Below are 23,422 nucleotides of genomic sequence, written 5' to 3'. Positions count from 1 at the left end.
AGTCTTTACATTGTTTTATTTTACTCTAATTTCACCTTCTCAACCTGGAAGTCATATAACACAACTGTATGTGAAACACTGAACAAACAATGTGTTAGCAATCTTATTGGTTTCTTCCTTCTCTGCACTTATTCTCATGTTAACATTCCATTTAACCAAATCTTGTGTGCCATTATTCCTATGAATCAAGAACACCACAATGCTGTATTTGATGAACTGGAACATTTTTTGTCCTTCACGGAGATTTTTACTGTAAAACACTCATTTAGAATGCGTTTAGAAAAATAAAATAAAGACGGCTTCACGTTTTACTTTGGGTCCAATCTATTTCATTTTAATGACTTAGTCCAAATCAAGAAATTCAGATTTATTCCGTAATATATTTCTTGATCGAACCTCCCACTATTCTCAAAACACCACTCATCTCACTTAGATCGCAAGATCCAAATCAGGGCAGTATACCAATAAACATGGGATAATAACCACTGACTGACATAAAATTTTTCACATAGATCACTCATATTATATCTTCTTTAGACTGTAACGTAATTTAACATGCTTCGTCACTTACATTTCACGATATTTATCAAAATTGTTGTACACGTGTACCTAGTTAATGAAATTAGCTTGTCTTTGTAGTCATCTTTGTTAAGTATCTCAATTTTTGCAATTCTGTATTTACGTTTTGTCCTGTCATTGTTGCCACAACAGTTATACAGTGAGCTTATCACATTTTATAAGAACGACACACATCACTATATGAACATGCTCCCTGCTATTGGTGATATGATTAGCATTAAAACGTTTGGTGAAATCCTGATCATCTAACAGAGTAATATTACTTTTTTGAAGCAGTTATTTTCACAGTAAAATTTTCAAAAGATATGAAGCCCAAATACACAGCATTTTTTAGAAGGTAAACTACAACAATCTTTATGATTGCAGAACCCTTAAAAAGAGTAACAAGATCTGCAAACACATCTAAAGTGTAAAGTTGTTAAATGGAAACTGTATCATCTGGCAATAGTACATAATCATGTAATTCTATTGTGTAACGTCGAAAATGAAAATAGTAGTTCCAACATTAGTACTGGCCTCAGGAAATATTCCTTACGAAATTTGGTTAACCCATAACGATAGGGCTTTTGTAATCATGTACTAGTTTATACAGTAACAACGATATTTTGAATGTTACACAACAGCTAACCTAAAATTAGCTCCATAAAAGAAACCATTCAAAAACTACCAAATCTATCTCATACACACTTTTCACGAGGTTCTTCACACGTGTTAAGCTTGGTAATTTTTCTCCTTGTGTCGGTCTTTTTTCAAATATAAAGAGAGAGCTCTATTTAGGTAACTTTTGTTAAAGTACGCTTTATATAGTTATGTTGATAAATCTTAATATTTGGGACCAATGTGATCACTAGTAAAAAGGGTGGTATTAATCTGACAGCCACCCACTTGGACAAGAACAACAAACATCCTGTTTGGATTATACAAGGCAAATGACAAAAACTTTATTAGCGTGTTTTCTTTATTAAACTACGAACAGAGAAAGTGTACAGTTTATTTGTTCATTCTTTTGATAGGTATATGATGTTAAATCACAAACATACATACAAACAAATTACACAGCTATTACTGATAGACAATGCAGTACTTATCACTATATACACCTTATCCAAGGAGATTACATTCACTTGGTAAACTTGCACACAACACCAAATATGACACAGAAACTACAGAACTCTCATCAATATTTACACTATTTACAACAAACTCAGTAATCAAAACTTTTCCCATTGAATAATATGTGGAGTTTGTAAAATGATAAACTTATAAATAATAATAAAGTAGTAGCATTCTAATTACATGACCTTACAATTTATCACAAATGCAGTATCTATAGTAACTATGATTTGGTTCTTTATTAGGAAACTTCCAATAAAGCAAGCCAACAAGATTTTCACTTGATAATTACGTTTTCTACAACATTTTTGCAAAGATATGCAATTTCAAGGGTTTCTCCTTTAAGAGTTATATCATAATACCTACTATATCAGTTTGTAATGGTTGTTTCTTTAAATATTTACTAACCATGATGAAACTTTGTAGAATGAATGGCAACTGCCTGTTGTGGATACACAAGTATAGAGGACAACGTTTCGAAGGTTTTCTGCCTTAAGAAAAAATGCAGACTTTCAAAACATCATCCTCTACACTTGTGTCTTCACAACAGACAGTTACCATCCATTCTACAAAGTTTCATCATGAATACTCTGCCTAAACAATCTATCAGAGAATTTACTAACCAATCTGCAAGGGAATATTGTTTACAAATTATATCCAAACTATATAAAAAGGGTTGTTTTTTAATAATTATATCTCTGTCTTCATATATTCTAACCAGTATTTCTTAATTAATGAAAAATCAAAGTCACTTCAACAACATGTACTCTTCAAAATTGTAGTATCAGAATACAGATAGTGCAAAGATGTTAAATAATATTGTGAAAAAATAACATTTTTCTCATTACATTGTTTTTTGAAAATGGTGTCATGTTGGATAAATGACCAAACAAATTTTCAATTTTACCAAACAAACAACCAAATCCTTCTTCCTTCTAATATATTCTCTTACTGTTAGGGTAAGTACTTCTTCAGCAAGTGCAAATCACTATTTTAAGAGCACATAAGACAAAAACGTTATAAATACTACATTTCTACATTGACTTTAGATCACAGAAAAAATAAAGAACACTAGTGCTTTAGAAATACAACTTTTCTTCTTTTAGAGAAATGTTTTCATACACAACACAAGAAATGGCCATTAAATATCTCAAGTCTATTTGAGCATTTTTTTGGCAATGGTTTTTAAAGCTAAAAACTAGTTAATGACTACCTCAACAACCAATGTTTTATTTCAAAATATATCAAAGATTTCCAGGAAATTACAAACTCTACAGCTTTAAGCCCAAGAGAAGTGATAACTGAAGACAATGAAGAAAAAAATAAACTTACTGTTAACTAATAGTTAAGTGTTTTCTGAGAGGATGGTAAAGAGAGCCATGACACATCTAACAGTGTGTTCCATATTGTGCAGTGGTTCTATAGTTTCAATTGATCTATTTATAACTGTGATGCAACTTGCAATTGATTATATTGCCCAGTGGTTCTGTGGTGTTAACTGGACCCTTTAGAGATAAACACCTTCAAACTGTCTATAATTGAGCAGCCTAGTTATATACCATGAATATAAACATAAGAATAGAAAACTTGTACACATTTCAAGCAAAATTCTGTAATACCAAATAAATTGTTTTAAAATGTGTATCTAAGCTTTCTCTTTAATTGGAATAATCTGAAACTCCAGACCAACTTTTTAACAAGTCTGTTATGATGTTTGTTATATTCAAACATTACAAAATAACCGTATTTCCCCAAAAAATTATTTTGCTAAATGTTATAGTCAAAACCTATGCAGTACTTCTCCATGTTCTAAAAATAAACATTGGTATGAAATGTTTATAAACACTAAACTGCACAACAGTTGTATCAATTTACAATCTCATAAGCATACAGTAAGAATGCTTGTGGTAGCAAATGTGAATAGTACAGTTTTCACCAAAGCGGTATTTTATAGAATGGAAATGACTTTAAATATATCTAGATTCTTAGATACTATTTAATTTAGTCAAATTTTACTTAGCATTAAAAGACAGCCTTAATATCCCAATAGCCACTGTTTGCAATTATTTTAACATGTACTTGAGTTGCAATAATAACCAAAATTAAGGTATTAAAATATAAAGAAAAAACAAACTTCAGAATAAATGAATAAACATCCGTTAGTTCTGAAAGGGGCATGAACTTTCAACAGAAAATAAACTAAGACATTTATCACAACACATGTAAAAATGTGTAAAATATATTTGTAATAACAGAAAAAAATAAAAAATATTCCGCATGTTAATGCAAAACAAATTTGAAAACCAGAAATATAAAAAAAAATGTAAAGTGCTTTGTAAAATGAACTGAATTAAAAAATTCTAGATAACAATAAATTATATATCTAAGTTGTTTTGTCAAAGGATAATGACTGTGAAACTTGTATTTAAAATAATCACATTTGCTCATTTATCAGTCTGCATTCCAGAAAAGTTTTATCTCTAACTGCTAATGAATTATATTAACTTTAGTTTTCTAGAATGAAATTCCAGGAAATCTTTCCTACTATAGTACATGTATTAACACACACTTCCAGTTTACCAGAACTGATTTCCAGGAAAGCTCTCTGTTAGAATGTAAAAGCAACATACTGTAAAAATAATGCCACCAACATTCATAAATGCAGTCCAGAAAGGCTTTATGCTAGTAAGCACAACACATAGTAAGTACCATTCTTTCAACTTTCCAGAATTGTTTTTAATAGAGTTCACCATGATGAAGTCCACTATATTATTTAAATATAAAACAAATAATTAGCTGTAAATGTCATTAGTTTGACAGCTTCTTAACTGAATATTAAAACACATTAGGTGCAAGGTTACAACAGAATGACTTAAAAGGGAAAATATTTGACAAAATATACTGTGTAGTTGAAACAAGAAAGCCTCCTGTATTAAATAAAAAAAAATCATTTTATTGAGACAGCAATGTTATATGAAAACATCTGGACCCAGAAATACACAACTGTTTATATATGACTGACACAATATGACAAGTGGAAATTCATGTTTATCAATGTTATTAAAAAAAAAGATAGTTTCCCATTTTAAATTCTTCACAAATTAAAACAGAACTCTCAGTGAAACACAAAACAAAGCAAGCTTATCAAATGTTGTGAATTTGGGTAATTCCAACATCATTTGATTATTAGAAGCATGTATTATACAAACTATGACCCAAAAATAGAATAACAAAAAACATCAGTTGCATTTATATTAATTCCTATGTGCATTCTCTATGTAGCTCCTAGTGTAATGTTTAACATCTAAAGTAACATTAGCCAAAACTAATACTTAAATATGTATATAATTTTATGCAAAAAGCATTAGATATTACAATGCCCACAACTACAGTTATATACAGCCTAACTTAGGCTTAGTTATCAATTCATATTTTATCATCATATGTATATAGTTTATCCTAGTTATTCTGTATGTAAATTTCAGCCAAGCAAATGATAAAAATACTTACTTAACACTCAGCATCCACAATGATTCAATATTACACATAAATACTGCTAAAAAGACCAAAGTTGTGTCTCCATTTATTCAGTAGACATTGACTGTATTTACACATACACAAACTTCCAACTTTAAATAATACTCTTCTTTTCATTTCTTATTGTTTTTACTAATAAGAGACAAAAAACATTCAAGATTTTTTTAACAGAGTAAAATTAATATTTGGACTGTAATTGATGATAATCCCATAAAAAATCTCTTATGTATATTGAACACATTTAATAAATTTATTTTTTCTTAAAATAAAGCTACAGAAATTTAAATAAAATGTAAAATTATTCTACAATACAATGTTTTACACAGAATAGTATATAAAAACAATACGTTTATCAAACACAAAGGATAAAAAGTTTTGAAACATGAACATAGATTATGGAATTTGTTACCTAACAGAAACAAGTACTGTTAAACAAAATTTATACACACTCAAAATAATCATTAGAAAATTTAAGCTACCTTTAGTCACTGTAAGGCAGTGACAAATCGATATTTATCAAAGTACCAATGAAAATTGCAAGTGCAATATTTTTAAGCCAGATAAGAATTTCAATAACTTTCATAAAAGCTCAAGAATTTCAACATCTGCTACTGACACTAGTTACATTCAAATTCCTCGTGAATACTGAAGTCCACTATGCAGTTTATAATTCAATCAATCTATACATACACATGAAAGTTTAAGCAAAATTCATCACTATGAAATACTGAAAAATGGCCTCTATTTTTCATTTCACAATAATTCAACATCAGACAAAATATGAATTGACAAGGACAGAAACAAAACTAGTGAACTAGTAATGGTTATCCATTACTAAAGAAAGTTGGCATAAGCACAGCTAACACATTTTTAAGCTGTTGCTGCACTTCATTAAACTCAAAGATATTTAGAATAGTTAAAAGTTTTAGATAGACAGTACTCCACTCTTAAACAAAGTCAATCATAAGCCTTTAGGCTACTTTTTTAAAATAAAAGGTCCAATGTATTAATGTACTCTTATATTGACAAAAAAGTAAAGTAGAAAGAAACACCAAAGTTTATGTTTACAATAAAAAAGTTATTTCTAGGAGAGTTCCTGAGTCCTAGTTACAAAAGTGTGTGTGTGTGTGTTTTGTTATAGTAAAGCCACATCGGGCTATCTGCTGAACCAATGATTTTAGCATTGTAAATCTGTGGACTTACTGCTGTACCAGCAGGGGTGAATTACAAAAGAAGTTACTTAGAAGTTTAACTTTCAACATGTTGGCCCAAACCTTGCAGTAGACTTTTCAAACATGAAGTTTACATAATACACAAGTGCCAATCTTCTGCATTCAGTGTATTCAAGGTGGTAATTGGTTTGGTTTTATTCTTTGTATCCACTCTGTGTGTTGTTGCATGTATTCATTTTTGTTTACAACAATCATGTATTGACGTATACAACACACTTTTAATTATCACAAGTAATATGGGGGAACATTGTTCATAGTGATTCTTTTCAAAATCAGTATTGGTTTATTAGTTGTTAATCTACATTCTTATAAAAACAGCTAATATGCATAACTGCAGTTTGATTAGAAAAGCTGCTTTAAAAATGCATAATTCTGTGTAAACATGAAGTCTCATTAGACTTGTTTTAACATTATACAACTTGTTTGCACAAATTCTACCTTTATTGTTAACATTTTTCATTAAAAACAAAACCTATACAAATATAAAAACCAGTAATGTTCACATAGGGAATTGGTCATAATAGGAGTGTAAGAAGTAGAATTTCAATATATGCATGCTCATGAAAGCATAAAACTTACACTCTCCACCACCACCACACCTACATAAAACATTACCATATTTTAAGTACACTTTTACCAGCTTTAGCTTTCATTCTCTGTCCTTTTCAAATTTTAATTATCCATAAGTAATATGACTTAACTGTTACTTCAGTGATTTTAGGACCAATAAAAAATATTGCACAAAATGTAATTTTCATTTTAGTAATCTAATTACTGTGCAAGACAAACAAACAAACAAAAATTCATTTCTGTATAACACAATCTTTTTTAACTCAGCATGTTATCTGCTCCATTTGTAATTCAACATATTAAAAAATGCTCCTTAACTTCAAGGGCAACTTTCTTCAAATCTGATAATTAAATATTGGTAAATATAAAAAGAGAAACTTTTGTGCAATATTTTGAATCAGCAAACACAATATCTATGTTTTCTTAAACAACATTAAAGGTAACAGCTATCAAAGCATTACATAAAAAAATTAGAGAACAGATCTAGTGAAAGCCAATTGCTATAACAATGCCTTCATCTAAGAATCTGGACGTTTATCACTACACAGCATAAAATTATATAATAATTGGTCACCTATCTAAAAGAACAAAATTCATCTATGCTATTTATTTAATAACATACTACTTTCAGAATATACAAGTGTGTAGAAATCCACACATACCCGTATACTTCTGTGACACCATGACTTTCTAATAATTAGTGTACATCTCGTATCTTAAGTTGACTATTTCACATTATGCTATAACTTGTGTATGTTACTATCAAAGCTTAAGCAACTGAAAAGTAATGCAATTCCTACTTGCTGTTTAAAATGAACCACAAATATCATACACACACACACGAGCATATATACTATCTTGTTATAATTTGTCCTTACAATGCAGATATATATATATATATATATATTGACCTATATCTGATACATGAGTTATGAAAATGAACTGATACAGTTGTATACCTGTTTGTATTAGTATTAAACTTCACAGTAAGAATGTGTAAAGACCAAACACTGAAACATGCTGCTATACATTAATACCTAAGTCCCTGTTCTTTCATATGAAAAACAAATGAATAAGAATTCATGACTAGCACATCTGCTGTGACTCAGCTTTAATTTGGTAATCCATGCTTCAGAGTCTACAGCTTTGACTTGAGTCATTAAACTGTAGCAGACCTAAATACTGACCAGTAATGTCACCACTACATGTTATTAGAGTTTGTGATACTTATCAGAAGAATTAGTTGAGGATTCAGACATAGAAATAAAAAGAGTTGTTCAACTGACTGGTCAGAGAAAATAAGCTGATATCAGACACTGTCATAAGCATCCATGTGGCTTTGTCTGTGGATCAAAAATAATCTTCGTTCCACTGCACCTCTATCTGTAATGAAAAATGCACAGAAATACAAATGTTAAAAAAAGGTTCTAAATACAACCATTACTTTCAGTAATTTTTCATCACCACTCCTAGCTGTCAACATTAAGTCATAATGGATAGTCTGTGTTCAAACCACCCAAACATATTAGAAAAATCGAGACACTGATGCTAAACTAGCCAGCAGTAATGGAAAAATCAGTTACAGGTTAGAAGTTGAGTGCTAACACTCACAGTGTTTCAATTCCTACTGCCTTTTGCTGTCTACAGCCTGATACAACCTTAAAGTAGAAGTAAAAGGTAAAACTTCCAACATCCATCCTTTAATTTACAAATTGATGCTAGAACTAAAAACTTTCCTTTAAAAGTTCTTAAACTTATAACTTTTTCCTTTTCTTTGTTTTGGGTGCTATTACTACAAACATTATACATTATGACAACTAGGACTGGTAAACTGTAAATAATTGTTTAATTTTAGTTTTATTCTAATTGTTTTATATTAAGTTTATTATTGTGTTATAGTGCTAATCTAATCACCTGTTGAGAATTAATGTACCTGATAGCATTAGAGTTATAAATATTACTGGTCCAGGTTGTCAAATTATTGTCATATACACACACACACATACATAATTTAATTAATACTCTTCATATTAATTTTTTTTTCCTTCTAAGGTAATTCAAATTATATTTCTTAAAACACTAGTTTAAATAAACTGCAATGAACCCGTGATATTTTTTCTACAATACACAGTAATCAAATTTATGATTACCATAATAGTGATAAACAAGAATTCAAAGAAAGTTATTTTTATTGTAGGTAAGAAGGCTGACCTCCATCTAACCCTCAAATCCCACCAGAGAAGGCAAAGAATATTGAAATTATTTAACACAAACAATTGCATTTAACCAAAGAAACGCAGGACTCTCAAGTAACACAAATTTTATAGTATATACAACTATAATTGATATTTCATCTACTTTTAAAATCACCAGTCAACATTAAAGTTAAATAACAAGAGCTTACATGTACCACAAATAAAATATTGTTCTGATTAACTCTATCTATATGTATGTACTTGGTCAATTTGAGAAACTATGTGACCTCAGTGTATTCAGCCAAAGTCTTTACAGATTTGATACTACTAATTTAACTACAGTATATTTTACTATATATTTTCAAGAAATTGGCAATCTTTATGTAAACATTATGATTCTTTCACATTTAATATTTTTAGTGAAGTATTTTAAATAAATACAGTGTTTGTGTTGAACAGCCCATGTGTAAAGTAATTTTCGTGTTAAGACTACGAATACTTTTCTTCATCTCAAAAATATTTTGTATAATCCCTAAAACCTCCTAATCAGATTTCAAATGTTTATTTTTAGTAATATACAAGTAAATGTAAGAGAATTATTAACAAGTCCTTAAATAAAGGATGTAGAAGGTGGGTATAGCAGGATTGGTTTGATTTTCTATTTCATGCTGTGTCTGTAACTAAATAAAATAGAAGACAATAAAAAATTATGATTTGAGCAATGACAATTTTATAGTAGGTAATTTACATTTAATTTCATACCTTTTCAAGAGGTGGTGGATAAAATAGAGGAGAAAAGATACCTAGAAAATGTGTGTCACATAGACGTGGGTGGGATGGGTGGGTTTGGCATTTTAGGGTGCAAAGCAACTAGGCTATCTGCACCAAATATCTGGTAAAAAGTTGAAAGTAAAGTATTAAAATTTGTAAAAATTAATCAGAGTAAAACAAGACAAAGTTAAAATTTTGAATTAAAACCTAAACAGCATGAAATCCAATCTTTATATCTAGTCTACAGCAGTAAGAGAAAAACTACAGTAATATAAGTTGTGAACGACTTTTGCAGCAAAACTGTAATTATCATAATTTGCCAGGAAGATTAACAGGTAAGTTAAAAAACCACCATTGGTCATCTGAAGTTGGTCTTTCCCGTCATAAAGACGATCACCCTGAAAGGAAAGAGGCAATCATTCTGCCTGTGTTTTGATGGCTAAGGAGATGGGGGACAAAGTAAAACCACTAGATGCATGAGAAAAGCTTTCACCAAGAGTATTGGCAATGCTATGGGTATCAGAAACTTCCTGGCCACTAACCTTTCAAATTTTATCCCATATGACTTTGGAACTGGTGGTAGAAGAAATGCTAGAGGTATATTTAATCCAGGATTCCTTCTGGCTTTGACTTCTGACCTGCCAAGTATGTGCACTGGTCTGCTGAAATGCAGTGTGGTTTAAAAGTGTGGGATATCTACAAAAGGTATCCCAAGCCCATTTTTGAGCTTTTTTTGTCATGTGGCAGGCAGAATTCTACCAAGGACTAGAATACTAAGATGTATCGAGGTTTTAGGAATACACTGAGTAGCTGTCTGGACAATACAGTCAGTTACTGCTGCCACACAGTCTATCGATGGCTTACACATGATGGCAGGATCAAGTTCTGAGAGAGAGGTGAAAGAAGGCCAGTTAGCCTGGTCCAACTTCCGTTGAGGCACGCGGGTCTGAAGGCATCGACCCCGGCCAGTCTCTCTCAAAATGATAGGAAGACTATCATTGCTCCGTGGATTACTGTCAACTCTCCAAGAAAAGTGAAAAGTGAAGGGGGAGCAGATAGAAAGAAAGATCTATAGCACTAAAAGTCTAACTAGGAGCATGAAAATAAGTATAAGAACCAGTATTGAGGAGAGAAAGGTTGTGGTCAAAGAGAATATGCTCCACAGCACGACCTCTCCCATCAATACTAGCACCACCCCAGTAATAAAAAGGGGGATGGTAACTGCTTAATGAGAGCATCATTGGTTTGACTGATTATAGATCTCTTCAGGAGGCAGGTAGAGAGAACAAACATTGATGGTATGACCCAAGAAAACACAGATGGTGGTTACAACCTCCAAGGGTGTATCAAGTGGCAAGAACAGAGTGGGCATATGCTTATCAAACAGCAATGCCACCCCATCATGCACTTGCCCATTACATGACCTGTCATTTCTATACAAAAAAAACTGCCAAAGCATGGCTGTATCAGCAGGTTTCAGAAACATTTCCTGTAAGGAGAGGCACATGGGATGGTAAGAATCAATCAAATCCTTAATGTAATCTAAATTTGACTGAAAACCTCAACAGTTCCACTGGATCAGAGTGGCCATTATTATTTATGTGGAGGAGACCTTCTGTTTGTGGCCATGTTCTTTTTCTTTATTGGATGAAGATCTATCAACCTCCACAGATCCTGCCCTGGGTCACGTAGGCAGGTCTCTGTCTGTGGACAATGGTTGATTTACTTTCCAGGGTTGCAGAAGAGGATGAACCCAAGGAAACATTTGAACCTGAAGGAAGTGAAACTGGGCAGTCACTGGAAGGAGTGGTGGAGGGACAGAGATGGAAGTAGACACAGCTGTGTCAACTCTTTTAATTATGGAGGGTACAAGATTCTTCAGATGCTTTGCAAACAACTCTGTTGGAGGCACAGAAAGATCTGTCTGCACTCCCACTGTAGTAGTGGAATGGAGTGCAGTAGCATATGTTCAAAATAGAGATGGGGACAATAATTTCCAAGCCTCTGAGCAGGTGATATTATTAACAGTATTTAAGTGTTGCACCTCTTTCACTTCTACCCACTTAGGGCAAGAAATAAAGTAAGAGTGGTGTGGGCCACTACAGTTAACACAGTGTGGTTCCAGGTTGCACTTGTAAGTGTTGTGGCCTTTACCACCACAATGAGCACATACCGAAGAACCATGACAATGTTTTGAGTGACCAAACTGCTGACACAAGAAACATCTGAGAAGATAAGAAATGTAAAGCCATACCCTGCAGTTCAGATAACCTGCTCTGTCTGTGACAGAAGGATGAGGTGATATAAATGTTAGTATCGGAACACTGGTAGGATCTATAATTCCATCTTTATGGGCAGAGATTCAGCGTACCTTAGTAATGCCTTGTTGGTTGGAGAAACCAGTGAGGATTTTTTAACTCAGGAACATTCTTTACATCCCTCTCAACTATAACTCCTCTGGAGGAATTCAAAGTCGCATGTGGATTAACCTAAATGGGATCCCCAATGGATTTTGATTTCAAGAGCACTTCAGTATGCTGTGATGAAGATGATTCCACCAAAATGTGCAACTTCTTTACTCACTTTGGGGAGCCAGCAAATCCCTCTAATCCCTTCTGAATGAAAAATGGAGACATATGTCCCAAGGATTTCTCAGATAAGGAATGGAGAATCAGAAATTGAGGTGTAGAATCTGGCCATAATGTTGACTGTACAACAGAGTTGTCCATGTGTGGTCGTTTTCCAATAATCTTTTTTTTCAATTCTTTCATTTTTATTTATTTTGTTAGAAAGAGATGTACCCATAACAAAGAAGTTACATTTCAGTGTCCACTAACCCCACCCACCATGGAGCCCTACAAGGGGATGCACCACAGTGCCAAACAAGGACACTGCAGCAATGCCAGGGTTTTGTGAGCACTATATCCAAACACCAACATCAGATACAATGTCCACAATACCTGTTGAGAATATCCAAAACTGGTACTTGGTTGACCCTAGCCCAAGTGGACCAGCCTATTGAACCTAAGGGGGCCACTCTAAGGTTGCCCGTCTACAGGACTTCAAGGCTAAAGTGGTGAGTTAGGTTTGAACCCTTCTCCTCCCCTTCAAGGGTCACCATGCATGGCAAACATGTAGGTCGTAGGTGGATGTTTGGATCCCAGAGAAAGTAAACTGAAAGAACAGAACCTTCCCTGGGAGGTCCCCTCACCATGTAAAGGAATCCACACTGAGAAGGTCACACAGAGGAAATTCAAGATTTGTTTAAGTATTACTTTAAAGAAATAGAAACTTAAAACACATATACTATTAAAATATGGATTATTTTCTAAGCTTTTATGTTATAATAAAAAATGGTATAACATTAATAAAAAGTAGTTTGTGAAATGTTAAAATGTACGATACTAAAACCTTGTGTCATGCATAGTAAAGGATATCCACAACAATAGGGTTAACCTTTTTTTTGTCTCCTTTCTAAGTTATCTACTTCTCTCCCTATAGAAGTTTCAGTTAACTGATTTAGAATTTGTAAAGCTACTAAGAGAGCAAGGGTAAAATCAAATCCTATCATGGCTGACAGCTTGTTTAAAAAAAAAAAAAAAAGCAGCAAATTATATCAAACACAGAAAGTCACACAAATTCAAAGGTTTGTTTGAATATTAATTACAAAAATATATATAATTATTACAACTAATTTCTTCTTAGGTTACTTTTGTGTTTGAATAATAGTTGTGTATGCATTCTGAGGAGGAGGTAAACACAATCAGTTGAGCTTAAGAAACCTAGGAAATTAACAACAAACTGACTAATTTCATTCAGTATTAAATTTATACATTTCCAAATTTATTAAGTAGCTTCAAAGATGGCACACAGATGACATATATTTAATCACTGATCTTAGCCATATACTACTTGGAAGTTTACTTACTACAATCATTCAATACCACAGATATTTCCATCACACATTAACAAATCTACACCAAAGCACTTAGGAAAACTACACTGTGGAGTTTTTCTACAACACAGAAAATGTAAAGCTTAAAAAACAATCGTATGGAATGGTAGAGACTTACACTTGTTCAGAAGTTTCTTGTCTTCTTCATTGGTGATTTGGTGTGCTAGGCTATGGAGAAGGATTTGGGCTGTTTGATAGTGCTGAAGACACTAAAAAGATAAAGCAATAAATAGAGTAAACTAAACTATCTTTAAACACTTACAATGTGCGATTTTTGACAGATTTTCTAAACTATCGTTTTAACAGCACACTCACAAATTTCATGCCTCCCTTTCTATTCACTAATATGCAAAAACATGTAAATTCATTAAATACTAATGACACTTACCAATACTAGAACTGTAAGCAGAACATGTACCAACACTAAATCTGTATGAGAACTACAATTACCACAGCATGATCAACACAGGAGCTGTAGCTACAGCATGCACCCACACTATAACTGTAAAAGAACTACATCATGTACAAACACTAGAACTATAAGGAAGTATGACACATACAAACACTGGAATTGTAAGAACACTAGAAGAATGTACCATCACTAGAACTGTAAAGGAACATCATTATGTCCAAACACTAAAACTATGAGGGAGATAGAGAATGTATCAACATCAGAACTAAGAAAATAAAAGCACATACCAACACTTAAACTCTAAGAGAGCTAGAAAATGTACCAACAGTAGAACTGTAAGTGACCCACAAAATGTATCAGTAACTATATCAAAAGAATTTACCATTACTAGAACTGTAAAAGAGCTAGAGAAAGTACCACCACTGGAACTGTAAGTGAACTACAAAATGTACCAACACTAGAAATGTAAGAAAACTACACAGTGGACCAACAACAGAACAGCAACAGCAATAAAAGAATGTACCAACACTAGATCTCTAAGAGAGCTACAGCATGCACTAACATTAGAACTGTAAGAGAACTACAGCACATTAACACTAAAAATGTAAGGGAGTTTCAGAATATGCCAACACTAAAATTGTAAGAGAAATGAAACAACCAAGAACACTTGAACTATATGAGGACTACAGCATGTACCAACATGAAAACTGACAGAAAGCTACAAAATGTACCAACATTAAAACTGTAAGAGAGCTGCAGAATGTACTAATACTGGAACTGTAAAAAATTTAGAGCACATACCAACTTTAGAAATGTACGAGAACTACAGCACATACCAAAATTAGAACTATCAGAGATGTGCATCATGCATCAACACTAAAAATGTAAGAGAACTATAGCATGTACCAAAACTAAAATTGTAAAAGCACTAAACGAAGATACCACCACTAAAACTGCAAGACAGCTACAGTACACACCAACACTGGAACTGTAAAAGAATTATAAAAACATGTACCAACACTAGATCTGTTGTAAGAGAATTACAAAAGGTGCCATCACTAGAACAGGAAAAGAGCTACAGTACCCACTCACACTTTAATAGAGCTATAAAAATGTGCCTCCACTAGAATTACAAGAGAATTATAGTACATACCATCACTAGAACTGAAAGAGAATTACAGTACCCACCAACACTGGAACTGTAAGAGCACTAGTAAAATGTACCAATACCAGAACTGTAAGAGAACTACAGTGTGTACTAATATTAGAACTGGAAAAGAACTACAATACCAATTAACATTATAAGAAAACTAGAAAACTGTACCAACACTAAAATTGTAAGAGAAATGTAGCAGCCAAGAACACTAGAACCATAAAAGAACTACAGTATGTACCAACATTAAAACTGTCAGATAACTAAAAAATGTACCAACATTAAAATTGTAAGAGAGATACACAATATACCAACATTAAAACTGTACAAAAGATGAAGAATATACCAACTCTAAATCTGAAAGAGAAATGCAGCACCAAAGAACACTAGAGCATCTTCTAACACTGGAACTGTAAAAAAACTAGAACTACCACAATTGCAGAGGGTGTTTTACAACCTGTTGGAACACTGTGGGTATCTGATCACTTTGCTCTTGCCCATCTACACAGCCTTGACTTATCTGTTTCAATTTTAAAATTATGGTGATTTTCCAATGAAGATGATATCTAGAGTTGACTCCTTTTGAATTAGAAGAGATGATATTGAAACTCTTCTATTACACAATTACAAAGGAATTTATGACATGAAAATTTTATGTTTTAAAGAAAATATGTGTAGTGTTGAAATACATCTATAATGCAACAGATGATGTGAATCAAATAGAGAAAAGACATGGCCTGCTACTATCTGTATACCAAAAGTTATGAAGACAAACAACTTTTCCCTGAAACTAATTAAAGAATAGTGGTCCATTGCTACTAAAGTATAAACTTTCTTTGCAACTGTAAATAAAAGCCTTAATTCTTAGACAAATAATGAAAAGGGTTTTTATTTCAGAGAACATATTTCAGGTTTTGACACACTGTAGTGACTTCATCTTACCTATTCCTAATCATCCATTTTATAATACAGTAAAATAATAGCTTTAAAATTTATACCCAACATACTGAAGTGAACACAAAATAATTACACATTATATTCTCTTTTTAACAACTGTTTCTTAATCTTAATACACTATATATATAAAACAACATATGCAATGGTTCATACTACACTTTATATATATATCAAAGTGTTCACTATTAATTTGGTTATTAACATTCAAATTTTTTAATAAGATAAAACTTGTTAGCATTAATAAAATTTGTACTCCCATAAATGTAAAAAAATATAATGTGTTAGGAAACTTCAACCTGTTTATCATTTACTTCATCAATGCTAGATGTCTTTCACACTAAACAGGTTGGTGCAGGTGATAATGTTAAGACATTTACTTAGAGCTAACACATTGCTAATGGTGTCAAATAGATATCTGCAATCAACATTTTTCCAATAATCTTAGATAATCATTTCAAGCAACACACTGGCAACAATATTAGATAATTATGTGTAAGAAATAAGAGATACCTTTTTAATCCAAAAACAATGAAAGAGTTATTGGAATTGAACTTCATAGCAATAATGCCAAATAATTATTTCAATCCAAAGGAAAACACAACCCCAGGTGGGATGCTGTTGTAAGGATTGACATTTTGAAGCATACAGTAAAGACAACTGCAAATGGTGGAGATATAGAAGAGGTTCATGAGACTTTAAATACAAACTCTGGACTGGAGAAGTGTGAAAGCCCTTTTGCAGAGCCAATGCTTCTGATGGTGAACAGGGTCCAACATCTTCAAGGTTGAGGTTCTGGCAAAGCCATAGACCAGAGACTCATAGTCCAGTTTCAATTGAATGAGGACAAAATAGATTTTTAGCCTAGAACATCGAATTGCTTCCCAAAATGTGGAAGAAAGGACACAGAAGATGTTCAGTGTCCTTGTACACTTAAAACATAGCTGCTTCATGTGTGAAATGAAGGCCATCTTATGGTCAAAGATAAGCCCTTAAGATCTTTGCTTCAAGGACCACGAGAAGTACAACTTCTCCAAGATGAAATTCAACACTGTTGGTTGCAAAAGTGCATGCAAACAGTTATCTGAATGAGAAAATGTAAAACTGTTTGCTGTGAACCACTTAAGAGAGTGATTAAGGGTATTCTGTAGCTGCCATTCAACAAACCTCATGCTCGATGACTGACATAAGATGTGAAAGTCATCAACATTGTAACCGTTTGCAAATGTAGGGGGGAGTTGTCCACTGAAGCCATTAATCTTTACAGTGAAAATTGTGACAACTGAGACACAGACCTGAGGGACTTCAAGTTCCTGTGAGAAAGAATGAGAAAGTGTTGAACCCACCCAGATTTGGAATTGCTAGTCCATTAAAAAATGTTTAATAAAAATTGGCAAATGGCTATACAACCCATACCAGTGGAGGTCTTGCAGGATGCCATACCCCCACATAGTATCATAAGCTTTCTCAAAATCAAAAGATACAGAAACAATATGTTGTTGCTTAAAAAAGGCTTCCGTGATTGATGTTTCAAATCAAATCAGGTGGTCCATGGTAAAGCACTGTTGTTAGAACTCATAAAGGGTTGGCAAGAGGAGGTTGTTTGACACGAGTAATCAAAGAAGATAAACACTAACCATCTCTCTCTATATTTGCAGACTGCTCGTCAAAGAAACCAGACAGTAATTTGAATAAATCCTGGGATCCTTTCTGGCTTAGAAAAAGGGAGAACTATAACATGGTGCCAGGCATTAGGAGAAACATTCTTCTGCCAGATCTGGTTAAAAACCACTGGAAGAATATCAAGAGAGGAAGGAGAGTGGTGGTGAAGCATCACATAATGTGTACCATCAGCTCCAACTAATGTACTGCCAGACCAATGAAGAGCAAGCTTGAGTTCCACCAGCATAAATGGGTGATTATAGTCATAGAGATAATCAGCCCAAAACAAAAGAAGCAATCATTCTGCCCATATTTTGATAGCTAAGAAGGTGTGGGATGAAGCAGAAGTGCTAGAGGCATGAGAAAAGCTTTCATTGAGAGTACTGGCAACGCTCTGGGCATCAACAACTTCCTGACCATCAGGGAGCAAGATTGAAAGGGAGGCAAAAGTATACTGTCTACTGACCTTTCACATCTTGTCCCATATGACTTTCGAACTGATGGTAGAAGAGCTGCTAGATGCGTATTTAATCCAAGATTATTTGTGGCTTTGACATCTGACCTGCTGAGCATGTGCATGAGCCCAATGAAATGCGACGTGGTTTGAAAGTGTGGGATACCTATTAAAGGTACCCCAGGCCCATTTCTGAACCTTCCATGCTATGTGGCAGATAGGATTACACCACAGACAAGGATACCATGGAAAATGTGTTGAGGTTAGAAATACAATGAGCAGCTACCTGGATAAGAGAGTCAGTCACTGGTGCCAAGCAGTCATCTATCAATGGTCTACAGACGATGGCAGGATCAAGTTCCGAGAGAGTAAGGCACGCGGGTCAGGTGGCATAAGCCACGGCCAGCCTCAAAACTGATAGCAAAATGATCAGTGTTTCATGGGTTACTGTCAATCCTCCACAAAAAGTAAGAAAAAAGTGAAGGGGAGCAGACAGAAATATGAAATTCAGTAAAAGACTGACCTAGGTGCACAAAAATAAAAACTAGTATTAAAGAGAGAAAGGTTGTGATCTGAAAGCATACACTTTATGGAACAACCCCTCCCATCAATATCAGCACCAGAGGGGATTATGTCCATTAAAATTCTTTAGGATTAAAATGAAGACAGTAAATGCTCAATGAGGGCATCAAAGTCTGACTGCTCATAGGTCTCTTCAGAAGCCAGGTAGAGAGAACAAACAGTGATGATACAACCCAAGAAAACATGGATGGCTAAGGAATCCAAGGGTGCACTGAGTGGCAAAGATAGGGCAGACACATGCAGACCAACCTGCAGTGCCACCCACCCATGCACTAATCCATTACTTTACTTGTCATTTCTATATAAAGAAAACTGCCAAAGGGTGACTGCATCTTCATGTTTGAGAAACATTTCCTGTAAGGAGAGAGACACAGGATGCCATTTATATTCAAATGAAAATTCAGACAGTTTCACTGTATGAAAGTGACCATTTTTATTTATGTGGAGGAGAATGAGATAAGAAGCCCTTCTGTTTTTGCCTATGTTTTTTCTTTACTGGATGGAAATTAATGGACCTTCATTGATCCTGCCCTAGGTCAAATAAGCAGGTCTCTGTCTGTGGACAAAGATTCCAGTGACTGAGGGCATGAACCTGAGGAAACACTTGAGCCCAAAGCCAAAGGAAGTGAACCTGGGCAGTCACTGGAATGAGGGGTGGGGACAGACATGGGAGCAGACATAGATTCATCATCTCCTTTAACTATGAAGGGCAAAAGACTCTACTGGAGACATGGAGAGATCTGTGCACTCCCACTGTGGCAGTGGAATGGTGTGCAGCATCATATGTCTGAGATGGAGTGGGGGACAATAACTTCCAAGCCTCTAGGTAGGAGATATTGTTTATAGTCTTCAAGTGTTGTACTTCTTTCTCCTCCACCCACTTAGGACAAGAAATAGAGTAAGAAGGGTGTGAACCACAACAGTGAACATAGTGTGGTTCCAGTTTGCACTTGTGGGTGTCATGGTTTTTGCCATCACAACTTGCACATGTTAAATAACCACAACGTGATGTCTTCGAGTGACAGATCTGCTGACACTGAAAACAACCGAGAGGGTTGGGAATATATGGCCATAGCTTACAGTTCAGATAAACTGCTTTGATTTTGGGAGAAGAATAGGGTGATGTAAAATTCAATATCAGAGCATCAGTAGGCATCATAATGCCATCTTTGGGAGTGGAGATTTGGTGCACCACAGAAACACCTTGGCTGAAGAAACCAGTGAGTATCTCCAGCTCGAAAATGTTTTTTAAATTTCTCTCTGGAAGAATTCAAAATTGCATTCATTGCAACTGGCACCTCAATAGCTTTTGATTTCAAGAGGAGTTTGGTATGCTGTGGTGAAGATGTTTCCACTAAAATGTCTCTAGAGTACAATCTCTTTGCAGACTCTGGGGAGCCAGCAAGTCTCCTCTAATCCCTTTTTAATAAAATAAAGGGAGACAGCTGCTCTAAAGATTTCTCTGATCAGGAATGCACAATTAGAAATTGATGTACAGAATCTGACTGTGATAGTGACTGTACAACAGAGTCATCTATGCATGGTTGTTTTCTGATAATTTGCTTTCTTTTGCATTTTTTGATGAATGGGGTATCCATAATAAAGTCAATAAATTTCAGTCCCTACTGACCCCACCCTACCATGGAACCCTATTACAGAATGCAATACAATGCCAAACAAGGACACTGCAACAATGCCAGGGTTTCACAAGCACTATACCTAAACACCAGCATCAAACACAATGTCCACAACACTCACTGAAAATGTCAAACACTGGTACTCAATAGACCCTAGCCCAAGTGGACTAGCTGAATGACCCTGTTGAGATCACCTGTCTACAGGAATTTAAGGCTAAAGTGGTATGTTGGGGTTGGTCCCCTCCATCAACAAGATCCTTTCCTTCCCTTCACAGGTTGCCATGCACCACAAACACGTGGGTGGATGCTTAGAAACTAGAGAAAGTAAACTGAAAGTACAGAACCTTGAGGAATCCACCTTGAAGGGAATATATAATTAACTCAATACTAAATAAGAATATTCTTTTCAAAATAATGTACAAGTCATTAATCATGTCTTTTTGTTGATATGAAAATTGCATACTATGTGCACTCTTATTATAGCTCCATATTTTGGAAGTTTTACTATGCTGACACTCAAATGATTTAACGTTTTAATAAATTTACATTTATGGCAAAAGAACTGTCTTTTAAGCCATATCTTATCTTTTGAATTGTTAATAATGCAAATAGTTTTCAAAAATATTTCTGTGCTGTTTGAACTTTTTCTACATCCCATTGAAGCAACCATTTTCTTCTACTAATTAATACTTTCAGCAACAGTAATTTTAACAATTTAAAATTATATACACTGCTAAAATGAACTGCTCAGAAAACAAAACTTATTAACAAGTGTAATCTTTGTATTTTTTTTACCTTCTTTGGATTCTTCCCAAATAGCTCCTCCAGTGCAGCTGATTGACACTTTAATAAAATAATAAAACTAATATAATAATCTTACAACACTGAATAACATATAACAACACAGGCACTAGAATATACATGTCAAATAAGTTTAGTTGCTTATTTCTTAAACTATTTATAAAACAGCAAACACATCTATGCAAATTGTGTTTTTAATACATAAAAGCACACAACTTCCTTCATTATAGATCTTTGGTTTTGATCTGTATATCTTTGAAAAATGCAGTAGAAATCTGAATATCTAACAAATATAAATTTTATTTCTTCAAAATAAGCATCTATGTCAATTTACTCAATGTCAAAAGCTAAAGCAGCACTTTAATGCTATGCAACTTTTGTAAATCTACAAGTTAAGCAATATTTATTACAGTAGCACAGCAATATGTTGATATATTTGCATATGTAATAAAGTTTACCTGAATTATATGCAAATAACTGTACAAATGATGTTCTACCTATTACAACATCAATAGCACTCTAAACAGAATTTTCCTATGAATATTGATAGCTAGTTAGTTACACATTATTACCAGTTATACTATCAAATTCTGACATTCATGAGTTAGGCTTTTAAATTATATACCATTATAAATATATGTAGTAATGCAATTTAATTCAGATGACCACATCAAAAGCATGTACTATTAAAATATATGTATATTTAGAAGTTCTGATTATCAGATATTTTTCAAAATTTGAGTCAATATTTTTAAAAATTTCAGGTGAAGATTAATAAAAAAGAGCAAAAAACCTGATAAATTTCTCACAAATCAAGAATAAATAAATAATTAGGTTGTGCTTTGCCTTTTTTTTTCCATTTACACTGCAGAATCAGATACAATAGCAATAACATTTATGACACTTTTACAAACACAAAAGCACTACTGACAACTGTTTACTGATAAAGTTTCATCATTCCTTTTAAAAGTATTGCATTATAAATCACTGTATTGATTCTGGGGTTTCTAAGAACATCTGAAGGCTCATCAACAATTATACATTCTTTTTAATCTTTTATTTGCACTTTGATTTTTGTTTCAAGTTTCAAAAAACTTTAGGTATGTACTTTTCTTCCAAAGTAGTATATTTTGGTGTTGTTTCACTTCAAACATTCTCTGAAAGAACCAAGAGTCACAGTAAATTCAAATCAACTTTGAAAAGTGGCTCTATAAATGTGTGAAAGGCACTCTGATACTTTATCTCTCCACCTGAACTGCATTTTGATTAAATATGACTACATTACTGTAATATTCCTTAATTCGTTAGCCTCTTGTTTCAGAGAAATACTATACACACTATGAGTGTGTTTATTTGTCTTGTCACATGGTTTCTTTTGTCTACAACTGCTATTTTTAATATTCAGTATCTGCATATGATAGCCACTTCTTTACATTGTTTCATAAAATCTTGAAAGCAGAACATTCTTGTACCCAGTCAACTGGTACTTTGCATTTTATGGCCATTATCAAAGAACTGTATTTATTACTAAGAAAATTATTATTCAGAAATAAAGTAAAATACATTTTCTTAATGCCAACTGACCCATTACCTATTACACTAAACAAATGGCTTAGTACAATAGCAAATACTATTACTCTTAGTCTCTCAAGTTTGCTTTCTTTCTATTTCCTGCTATTTCATCTTTCTTTCATTTCTCTATTTTAAACCAATTTTTATTATTTTGGACTGAAGTTGCAAATATTAACTGATTATGGAATACACCAAAAACCAAAACTTAACACTTCCATTCCATGCCATTTTAATAGACAGTAG

At 33.4% G+C, this 23,422-nt stretch overlaps 1 protein-coding gene across 2 annotated transcripts in view; it reads right to left on the bottom strand.

The window, feature by feature from the left end:
- Positions 1 to 4,624: 4,624 nt before the first annotated feature.
- LOC143244275 (serine/threonine-protein kinase unc-51-like) overlaps positions 4,625 to 23,422 on the bottom strand; it is a 144,169-nt gene continuing 125,371 nt past the window's right edge. For both annotated transcript variants that reach the window (XM_076488632.1, XM_076488631.1), the window contains exons 23-25: positions 21,602 to 21,649; positions 14,071 to 14,161; positions 4,625 to 8,414 (exon numbers count right to left, since the gene is read on the bottom strand). In XM_076488632.1, the coding sequence (XP_076344747.1) occupies positions 8,341 to 8,414; positions 14,071 to 14,161; positions 21,602 to 21,649 (213 nt within the window). In that variant the 3' untranslated portion in view covers positions 4,625 to 8,340. The remainder of the gene's footprint in view (positions 8,415 to 14,070; positions 14,162 to 21,601; positions 21,650 to 23,422) is intronic.

This window comes from Tachypleus tridentatus, chromosome 2 (genome assembly GCF_004210375.1).
Source record: "Tachypleus tridentatus isolate NWPU-2018 chromosome 2, ASM421037v1, whole genome shotgun sequence".
Lineage (NCBI taxonomy): Eukaryota > Metazoa > Arthropoda > Merostomata > Xiphosura > Limulidae > Tachypleus > Tachypleus tridentatus.
The sequence above is the reverse complement of the archived record's forward strand: the minus strand, read 5'-3'. Positions and strand labels throughout refer to the sequence as shown.